General features: G+C 46.6%; 2 protein-coding genes across 2 annotated transcripts in view; one reads left to right on the plus strand and one right to left on the minus strand.

The window, feature by feature from the left end:
- FAM118B (family with sequence similarity 118 member B) overlaps positions 1-998 on the plus strand; it is an 18,394-nt gene extending 17,396 nt beyond the window's left edge. The window contains exon 9 of the mRNA XM_066639301.1: positions 558-998. Within this exon, the coding sequence (XP_066495398.1) occupies positions 558-571 (14 nt within the window). The 3' untranslated portion in view covers positions 572-998. The remainder of the gene's footprint in view (positions 1-557) is intronic.
- SRPRA (SRP receptor subunit alpha) overlaps positions 1-10,627 on the minus strand; it is a 14,368-nt gene extending 3,741 nt beyond the window's left edge. Inside the window, exons 1-11 of the mRNA XM_066639297.1 lie at positions 10,415-10,627; positions 7,336-7,419; positions 6,845-7,008; positions 6,013-6,173; positions 5,084-5,246; positions 4,225-4,378; positions 3,699-3,808; positions 2,563-2,681; positions 2,209-2,295; positions 813-985; positions 159-372 (exon numbers count right to left, since the gene is read on the minus strand). Coding sequence (XP_066495394.1) covers positions 159-372; positions 813-985; positions 2,209-2,295; positions 2,563-2,681; positions 3,699-3,808; positions 4,225-4,378; positions 5,084-5,246; positions 6,013-6,173; positions 6,845-7,008; positions 7,336-7,419; positions 10,415-10,540 — 1,555 coding nt within the window. The 5' untranslated portion in view covers positions 10,541-10,627. The remainder of the gene's footprint in view (positions 1-158; positions 373-812; positions 986-2,208; positions 2,296-2,562; positions 2,682-3,698; positions 3,809-4,224; positions 4,379-5,083; positions 5,247-6,012; positions 6,174-6,844; positions 7,009-7,335; positions 7,420-10,414) is intronic.
- Positions 10,628-10,915: the final 288 nt, after the last annotated feature.

A 10,915-nucleotide genomic window follows, 5' to 3' on the forward strand; every position in this document is an offset into this window, starting at 1 on the left:
CTTAACACTCTGGGTTGGAGGGCTCCCAGATCTTGGCTGAGTGATACAATTATAACCCAGCTTCCTTGCCTTGCAGAGGCAAACTGGAAGGGAAGCTGAAAACCCACTCAGATAAAGGAAGTTTTAGGGAGGTGAGCTGCAGGGATCAAAAGCCTTACCAAACGAAATGGCCTCCATGGCAATGCCAGCAGCATCTTTCCCATACCCCTTCTCATACAGCTGCACCATGGTGCGGCCACTGTGATTCTCTGGGGGGTGCAGGGCATTCAGGCGGCGACTGTGTGTGCGCAGCTGTTCCACGGCTCCAGCACGGAACGTATCACAGGCAGCAATAAGGACACTGAACCCGTTTTCCATAAGCCAGAAAGAAATCTAAGGGACAGGCAGAAGAAAGTTACATAAACTTACGGACATACATAAGCATACAAAGCTGCCTTCCACCAAGGCAGACCAGTGGTCCATCTAGCCCAATACTATCTACACCAGAGGTGGACAAAATAAGACCCAGGGTCCAGATCTGGTCAGTTACTCAGTCCCTCTTTCTATTTTATTTGCAGAGCCAGTATCATAGTTATGTTCGTCCTTATAAGAAGTTACATGCATTATGGCCATACTCCAATGCAGTCTCAGGCCACAGAGTCTGTCCACCCTGGTCTATACAGACTGGCAGTGGCTCTCAAGGATTTCAGACAAGGTCCTTCTACCTGGTGACGCATTCAGGAACTGAACTGGAGATCTTCTGCAATACAAGGCATATGTTCAACCACTGGTGCCTTTACCCCATTCCCCAGTTCACAGACCCTTCAAAATACCTTGGCCAAGTTAGTCGACTTCCCGACTCCATTCACACCACAGAAAGTGATGACATAAGGTCGACGGTGGCGCTGGGCATCCATCACGTCACGCAAGACATCCACGCGGCGCTGGGGCTGCAGAATCTGCACGAGAGACTCTTGGAGGGCCTGCTTCACTGTTGAGGTCACCGCTAGGAAACAGGAAAGACGCTCAGTTGGTCTCTGTCCCAGCTGGAGAGCATCTCCACTTACTCCTTCCCATACCAGCTGCACTATGAAATCAGAAGCCAATCAAACTAGGATGTAACATGAATAAGCTCACGACTACTTTCCTAAAGGGCTGCATCTGTCCAAAGACACTGTCAGACTGAAACGTGGAAAGAGACTTTTTGTTCTGGAATAGAAAATCTTCCCCCAATTCCCCTTCAGGACATGCCTCATCTCCGGTGTTGGGCTGACCATCCTTTTCTGAGAAAAAATAACTTTTGACCACTTCACCCCTACCCGCACCTGACTGTTCAGGATCCAATGTCCTACCTCTCCAAGAGACAAAACAACATGGCAATCACAATCTGCAAAATGTTCAGCTGCAAGCCATAAATTTTCCAACACAGCTGTCCTTGTTTAAGCCCTCTGAACTGAAATGCCTTTCACTTCTGCCACTTGCTAAATCGCTTCAAATCTTTCACCAGATAATCTCTCTGCCGCCTTTGCTTGAGGATCCACTGCCTGCAGAGACAAGGCCCACCTGCTAGTGCCAAGGTGATCACCTGCCCTTGACAAAATGCTACAGAATGTGCTTGCCTACAGATCTCACACTGGAGGCATTTAGAACTGAAGAGGATTAAGCATTCTTGAGGCACAGGGAAGTAACCCTTCAATCAAGTCTAGTATGGGCTGTTTCTCCCCAACCAGCCAGAATTAGTAGTTGCATATTCCAACTGGGGACCAGACTAAACACATAAAAGGAACTATTAGGTGTATAGCTGGGGGGGGGGACCACCACTACCGCCACCTACTTACATTTAGTGACCATTTGCTCCCCAATTCTAAACACATTTTCCTTGAAAGTAAATCCCACTAAATAAGGAAGTTGATTTTACAATAGCAGAACAGTTGGGATGCCAACAAATATTTTGTGAGTTATCTATATCAGGTTGAAACCAACAAAAAAGCAATGCTAATAGCACAAGAATAAATTGGTGAAAGTCCGAAATGTGACATGACCAGATCAAAGCCTGGCAAAAAGAAGACCAGCCACTACAGCCAGTGGCACAGAAAGAGCACAACAGACATCACAGAAGGCAGAGAGGTACGTGGAGCAGCACTGAAAGCATACTGCATACAGCAGACCTCCAAGCTGCCAGAGAAGATCATATTCATGTATAGCTATTCCAAAGGAAGGAGCACTCACTGGTGAAGGTGCCCATCACTTTGCCTTCCAGCTTCTTTGCAACTGATTCACACAGCTGGACAGCAATGTCAGCAGCAACATTCTTAGCTGTAGTGAGAAAAAAAAAAGAAACAAACAGCAAGCCAAACTTGAATGCTGCCGATTCAGACAATTGGGCCAGAGGAAGTCAGACGGTTGTTTACATGCTCCGATATGAAGGCAGTTAAGGCCCAGCCAAGCCTTCCCTCCAGAGAGCAGAAAGAAATGTAAGCCTGAGAATTGCTGGAGGGATGGGCCACATCCAAGCGTCCACCACAACAAAGGACCCAGGCTGGCCTACAGGCAGGTTGTTTCTGCAATTCCCCCAAAACATACCAATAAGGTGATCCTTCATCTTCTCCAGCACAGAGTCCATGTCCTCTCTGGTAAGGCTTTTAGATCCCACGAGACCTTTCAGCATCCCAAACATGCCTCCAAGGGCACCCTTCTTAGCACTGGGGACATTTAGGAGGAAAAGCAGCAATTAAATAAAAAGCTCCTGCTCAAAGCAACTGGTGCTCAAAGGCATGCTCATGCAGCTTCATCAATGAGACCAGAAGATCACAACTCAGTCAAATAGGCATGGGGCGCATAAGAGATCAGAATGCACCGTTAGCAGGGTCTGCAAAACTTTGGGAAATCATCTGCCTGCATGCAATGTCTATATGAACATCTGGCAGGGAGTACTGTAAAAAGATGGGCTTAAGTGGATCATATCAAAGAAGAACATTTAATTCCCATTTGTTGGAATCAGCAGTCAAATGTAAGGTAGGCTGGCATCCTTGGGTGAGAACAACATAAATGATCAGGGAATATATTGCCAAGTGACTGAAAACAACCAAGGTTTGTGATCACGCAAAGGATGCAAGCAAGTAGACCTGTGGAATCTGGTGCAGGACACATGAGAGTCACTATCTTTTTTTTTTCTTCAAAGAGAATAAGGGCACAATCCTAAGTAGATCTACTCAGAAGTAAGTGCTATTGTGTTCAATTGGACTTACTCCCAGGAAAGTGGAGATAGGATTGCAGCCTTACTCTTATGATAGCAGGAAAAGGTTTGGATATATGCCAGTGGTATGTGAGGGGCCAACAGGATCAAGGAAATGTCTGTCACTCCTTTGACAGTTTAGCCCATCTTTCTAGCCCATCTCTTCCCATTCCAACTTGGGCCACAGTTAAAAAAACCCAACAAATTCAGAGAAAAAGCACAAGGCAAGCAAGGGAGGAGGCAGGGATTTAGTATGCTCTGTAACTCTCTGTTCTCTCTCATGGTTTCTCCTTCTTGTTCAAATACAAGCATTTGCATTTTCCAGGGAGAACAGCTGCTATAAAACTAGTGGTTTCTTTTAGGGCAGCTGTTCTCCCCAGGAGAGCAGATCCCTAGAACTCCCTAGTGGTTTCTTTGGCTCAGACATACACCCAGAGATTGTAAGTGACTTTATAGCTTAAGAGATGGGCTACAGAATCCTCACCTCCCACTTGAAGAGTTCTGGACCACCTTCTCCTCTTCTTCAGGTTCTTCTTCACTGTCGTACTCAAGATCTCGGAGGCGCCCAGGCTCATGGTCACGAACTCCAACGACCTGAATTGGACAATGAAAAGCCAAAGAATCCACAGAGCCCTAAGTCACATCACACAAGCAGACTAGCCTGTTTTTGCAGTAATGCTCATTACAACAGCACTTTTGCAAGTGAGGCACTAAGCATGGCACTTCATTCATCTGTATTGCTTCTAAGAATCACAAAAGCGCTTGTGCAATCAGCCTCTTTCACAAGGCTCACACTGAGATGAGAGAAAAAAAGGCAGCATTACTGAAAGAATCCCTATACCTAATTGACAGCCCCTGCAGTGACTCTACCGCAATGTGGATCAGCGACTTGTTAGAAAGCCCGGCCTGCTCCAACAACTCTCCCCAAAATTTGAGTCACAAAGTTTGCTGCTGCTCTGGAGACCCACACCAAGGCCTCCAACAGAAGTGTCAAGTGTTTCGGATCTTACCAAATCTGCATCATATTCTTCCATGGGGGAAGTGTCGGTGTTTCCATTGGTAGTTGAGTTACTATAATCAAGTACTTTGGCATTAGAATTCCCCAGTTCCCAGACTCTGGGCTTCTTCCCCTTCTCTTTCTGTGTGTCCTGCTTTGGAGATTTGCTAGAGAGGCAGAACAGAAGCTCTATTAGGCTTTAACGGCAAGAAGAAAAAGAGGAACACACTGACTTGCAGAAGTGACCCCCAACTTTCCTGAACCACCGATAAACCATGCAAAGCCAGACAATCTCTGTGATATACATTATACTTACTTCTCCCTATCAACTCACAGAAACAGCCAAAATTCACAGATTAAAGGAAACCCAGTCTAGCAGCCCAACCCAACCTAAATCCCTGTGCAACAATGCAGCAGTACTGGGGTGGACTGCATCTTGTGGGGGACTTTCAGCTGCTGGAGGTCTCCTTGGGGTGACATCTGTTGCCTTGCCCCGGGGTAAGCCGCAATGGGGTATGTCTCAATGGGTCAAACTCAGATCTGTGTTGGTAATATTGTGCAGGCAGATCAAGTGTGGGAAGGCCTAGGGATTCGGCATGCACCAGTGCCACTGACCCCACTTCCCTCCCGGACCCGATTTAGAGCTGAAAGCTGTGTGAATTCACCTTGATGCATCTTTTATGCTGAGGTTTGTCTTGCGTTATCTGTACTGCATATTTTGCACAGTAGGTGCAGTGAAAAATTTTAAAGTTTCCTTTTCGTGGGACCCAAGGCCTCCCAAGCTAAGTATACATGCCTGCAGCTACTCAGAACGGAGAGGCAAAAGAGATCCAACACATACACAGTTGACTGTCAGCAATGTTCTTACTTACTTGAATTTGTCTCCTCCCTTCAGGCGTTTCCTGAAGAACTCTTCCCGGTTCTTTTGCAGGATCTCATCCTTGGTCAGTTCCTCCATGTCCCCAGCTGCGACAGGTGGGTCCTGTTTAACAGCTGGGACTGCTTTGGGGACTGTAGCTGCTTCTCCTCCTGTAGCTAAACAAAACAGCACGGTTCCAATAAAAATGCAAATGTTTAAGAGGAGAATGGAGGATAAACAGCTAGTTTCAAAGGTGTTTACACTAAAGTTATTCATTAGAAAAAGACCATTTTCCTCAGCTGGTATAGCTCTGCAGATTCTACTCTTCAGAAAAACTTAGGATAAAAAACTTCTAGAATGAAAAGCTCTGTATAAATGCCACTGCTTATTAACTGTGTGAGTTCAAACTACTGAATACATTTGGAGCAGTCAAAGCATTTCACATGGATTCTCTTGTCAAGTAAGGATTATTCCCATGTTGGACACTGAGAAGGCTAAGGCAGAGAGGTAGCCGCATGAGGTCACCAAGCGAGACTACAAAGGAGACAGGATTTGAACCAGGAAAGTTCTGATTCACAGCTCAGTCTCTAACAGTGCAATCCTACGCATTTCTGCTCAGAAGGAAGTATCACAGAGTTCAATGAGACTATGTGTCACAGAAGAATGTATTGGATTGCAGCCTCAGCTGCTAAGCTGTATCAACTCATAAAATAGTAAAAAATTAACACCAAAACCACCCCAAATCTACTGGGGGGGGGGGGAGTTCTCAGTAACACATTAGATTATACCTTTTTATTTATCATATTTATATACCGTTCTTCTCAATACAAGCCTGCATAAGGTGCAGAGAATGAAAGAAGTCCTCCAATTCTTCAGCACACAGGGCCTTGGGATCGATGCCAGGACAGACCCAGCCTGCCACTCACCTAATTGCTGACTTACCTTCTTTTTTGGAGCCTTTGTTTTTCTTGTTCTTTGTTTTTTCTTTTGGTTTCTCCCCTCGAGTTTCTATCATTGACTTCACAGTTTTTTGGGACTTTGCTGACTGCTCAAACGTCTTCATGGCAGTGGGAGCTCGGACTTTACTGCTCTCCTCTGCTTCCCTGGTTACCATGGGAAAAAAAGGGGACACAGGTCTTAGTTGTCACAGCACAGCACTACACCTGCTGCAACAAAGTCACTTCTCTTACGCAGTCTTCCAGGAGAAATAACTGTCCATGAAGAGATTACTTGAAATGCACTGACTTTGGTTTCCTGAACATTCTTCAGACTTCCTCTGAAGGGTAACACCCTCTTTTTACTAACTATAACACCACCACAAAGGGGGGGGGTGCATTTACAACATCTCACCAGAGAGAATGGCTGAAGAAGAGTGGCCTCTTAAACCCATTATTGTATAATAATGACAGTCAGGGCAATTTTCCCATGTTTCAGGGCACAATAAACTACTGCTCTAATACTACAGTACTGTATACGTAGCCACTGCAATGGTTAAGGTGAAGGCAAAGGCAAATTTTCCCATTTCCAATACAATTCAATTTCAAAGATGGGAGGCAGATATCAATCCATGCTGAAGATGGGAAAAGCCAATCACAGGAATTATCATGCATGCAGCTCCTTGCCAGGCAGACCTCTTTCCTGTCTTTGTTGATATTCTGTCATCTCTACCAAGCCAATTCCTCAACCTTAAAGCTCCAAAATACAAGCCATTTGGAACAAGAAAGCAAAGAGCACAAAAGTGGAACTTGACAACTGAAAGGTGTTATCCCATTACCGTAGGAGACGTAAAAAATCATCTTTAAAATCAAAGGTGCCGCTGAGTAGCCCAAGAGTTCCTTTGTGCTGGAACTCATTGCGATATTTATCTCGGAACTCCTTATGGACATCGTCTATCAACTTATCCACATAGGTTAATGTCAGAATTTTCTGAAATCCAACCTGCAAGGAGAACCATATTGTTAGTAGGAGAGCAAAAACTAATCATTAATCCACTTAAAAGAGATCATCTGTATACCAAAGCCCTGATAATATTTCTAAACAGATGAATGATTCAAATACAGAACGAGGTTTCTGTGATGTTGCTATCTTGATAAGGTGTGATGCAGGACTCTGCAATAGCTGTTTGGAGTATCCCAAATGAAATGAAATGCATGGATCAATTTCCAATAATAGAGCAATTAGGGGGGGGGGGAAATCTCTTATAACACTATTTCTGTGGAACACAGTTTTTCCTCCAGTTTGCCCCTGACAGAATAGCTCACTTACCACAAAGACAAGCTCAAACTGATTGTCCAGCTTGTATTTCAGAGTAAGAGATTCATGGTTGAAAGAGTTACTGCCACCTCGCTCCTGAAAAGATGGGGGAAATGACAAAAATTAGCAGGATCTGCTACAAGGTACAAAACATGCATTACGAGAACCACAGAGATTAAGGGCTCAATCCTATCCAACTTTCCAGTGCTGATGCAGTCATGCCAATGGGGTGTGCACTGCATCCTGTGCTACAGGGCAGTTATGGAGATCTCCACCAGGTAAGGGAATGTCTGTTCCCTTGTATCGGGTCTGTATTGTGGCTATATTGGTGCTGGAAATTTGGACAGGATTGGGGCCTAAGCTTCACCACATGCCTTCGGTTTTTCCCAGACTTGTTTATGAGTGGCTACTTTTTCAGGATACCCACTTCATCTCACAGCTAATGCTTCTGCTATGATTCGTTCAACAATATGGTTTCCAACACAACATAATTTTAGACCTGGATGTAAAGATTTATTAGCAAGTTGTTCCCAGCTAAATGGCCCCCATCATAGATCATCTATATTAAGCTCTTTTATCCTTACTTCTTCTATTAGAATAGGGATTTTCAATTTTTTTTTCTCATAAAAGTACCACCATTGCTACCAGAGCACAGGAATGGCTAGTTTGCCCCACAGTTGGGGGCTTCACCCTACACTCTTCTTCCCCAAACTATGCCTCTTCTGGAGAACCAAACATTTGCAAAGCCATATGTTGCCCACCAGTATATTACTGTCCCAGCAATCTCCACATTCACTGGATTGGGCCAAGCAAAGCAATGCCACATGGTCAAGTACCATCTTCTTGTAGAACTAATGCCACAAAACTTACGACAGCATCTATGATTAATCTTGATTTTGTGTACCAACAGAAATAAAGTAACACAACTAAAAAAGAAGAAGCAAGAATTAAAATTGAAATTTGAGAAATGTTTCATCCCAGGTGATTCCAGTCAAAGCTGTTCAAGTAAAAAGACTGGGCAAGATCCCTGTCTGAACCCCTGGAGAGTTATAATCAATCTGGACTGATTATGCTAGACCAATGGTTCACCTAGCTAATAACAGGATTAGAAAACTGGTCATCTAGCTTCTCTTTAAAATCATGTTGTGAGTAGACCTGGGGAAAACACCAGCAACAAAAAGGAAACATAAGGAGATGGCCAAGTACCCAGGTCATGAACTTGCCAACAAATTCACAGCAACCATATGACTACACCTACATGGCACAACACAATTTTGAGCACCACTTCATAGAAGACATAGGAAACTGTTGGGATGGAAGCAGATGCAAGATGACCAGGGAAGCTATCAGATACTGCTGTGTAATTAATGAAGCAACAATCTGAAATAAGGGCTGCAGTCTTCTGAAGTGGTACCATATGGTAATCCAAGACAGAGAGAAGGCAAAAAATAAAATAAAAAATCACCTTTCTGCTTGGAAAATGCTTCTAAATGCAAAAGTTATGGGCTGTAGGCAGAGTCCAATGTTAACCATGAACCTAAAAGTGCAGAGTTGTATTGGAATCACGGAAGATACCTCAAAGAGATAGGATGTGGTGTCAGCAGTGGCCCCTTTAAGGGTTAAGGCCAGGGCATTCAGCAGAGGATGTGCTGTACAGCTGCAGCCACTTGAAGGCAAGAGGGCCCTCAGGCATAAAAGCACCTAATGAAGGGAGAGTTTGGTGTGGGTAGCAGATGGAGGAAAGCTTGAAGACAGACTGGATTGATGGACTGAGGAGCTAATAGACTATTGGACCGCCTGATGGACTGATGTGTGAATTGACTTTGGAGACACTGGAGTTTGGTGTGCGGCTGCTGTGCCTAAGACCTGCTGAGGACCAAGGGACTGCTGTAGTGGCAGGAGTTTGCTGGCAGGAGAGAGGACCTCTGCAGATTGAACAGGCAAGCTACCCTGGTGGTGGGGTCCAGAAGGACTGCAAGGCAGAACTAGAGCCATTGTTGGGTAAAAAAGGGGAGCTAATTAGCTAAAATTGGGCATAGGTTCTCCAGGCAGAGCTTGGATTGGGAATCTGGCAGAACAAGAGTTCAAGTCTCACTTGCTTCACAAAAGGGGGTGGTCTTAGTTAAATAAACTTCTTTTTAGCCTCAACTCTCCTCTTACTTACACAATTTACAGCAAAATACATTTTGTACCAACCCTGGAACCAGCGACACCCACAAAATAAGGCAGGTGCCCAAACCACGCAACTGAGTGTTCAGTGCGTCATAAAGCTTTAAACTGCTTTATGCGGATGGTCTGCGATTAGAAAGGGAGCCACCTGCTTGGATCCTCACCTGGTTAATGCTTTCCCTTCAATATCTAACACACACACCACAGTCCTCGAAATGGATATTGTGCCATCTGACCTAATAACAGTTCTCAGTGGCTTGGCAGGTGGGTGACTGAGGGTCAAGATGCCCAGAACACAAAACTTGTCAGCACTGGGAGAGCAGCCCCAGGTCTTCCTTTCTGACCTCACTGTGTTTGTTCTTCTTCACAACAAGAGATGCACAAGACCCTCCGAAGAGCCCCACTGGATCAGGCCAAGGCCCACCTAGTCTAGCCTCCTGTATCTCACAGTGGCCCCCCAGATGCCTCAGGGAGCACACAGGGCATGAAGAGACCTGCATTCTGGCGCTGTGCCCTGCACCTGGCCCCGAGGCAGCCTGCCTCTAAGAGCAGGAGGCTGCACAGACCCATCACGGCTTGTGACCTGTGACAGATCTTTCCACGAGAAATCCGTGCGATCCCCTTTTAAAGGCGTCCAGGCCAAACACCGTCACCACGTCCTGTGGCGGGGAGTTCCACAGACCACTTGCATTTCCCCCCTTCCCAAGAGGAACCTCCAGCGAGCATCTAAACCAGACGCAGCCACCACGTCCTGTGGCAGGGAGTTCCACAGAGCAACCGCACCCCCCTTCCCAAGAGTAGCTCCAGCGAGCATCCCGTGGCAGGGAGCCGCAGACCAGCCACCGCCGGGGAAGGAGACACAGTACTCAGCGCGGCCCGCGGAAGCCCGTCACAGGCTCCAGGGCCGGGGGTCGCGGCTGACCTGCAGGAGGACGGAGCGGATGAGCGCGTTCACGGGGGCGGTGCAGGCCGCCGCGGGGCCGCGCACGCCCTGGAAGCACCAGAGCACGAGGCCGCCCTTGCTGAAGATGGTGAAGAAGTCCAGCATGGCGCCGGCGGGAGGGGGCGCGAGGCTCTGGGCGCCGGAACCGGCCCGCTTCCTGACCCACGTCAGACTAGGCTCTGGGGGGGCTCGTCACTTCCTCCGGAAATGACGCGCAGCCACGCGGCCACGGAAGGGACAGTTCCGATTGGGCTTCCTCGCCGGAAAGGGAGGGACGAGGTACGTAGCACGTGGATCGCAGAGATGGGAATTAGATTAGCCCGGTTTCCGGTTGGTCTCCTCCCACCGAGAGATGGGGCGCCGATTGGCTGTGCAAAAAGCCCCTCCCAGCTTGTTAAGGCGCCAATTGGTCCGTGTCAAAAGCACCGCCCATGTCGGAGAGATGCTGATTGGTCGGCGTCAAAACCCTGTAGGCGAATC

This window comes from Tiliqua scincoides, chromosome 11 (assembly GCF_035046505.1).
Source record: "Tiliqua scincoides isolate rTilSci1 chromosome 11, rTilSci1.hap2, whole genome shotgun sequence".
In the NCBI taxonomy this organism is placed as follows: Eukaryota; Metazoa; Chordata; class Lepidosauria; order Squamata; family Scincidae; genus Tiliqua; species Tiliqua scincoides.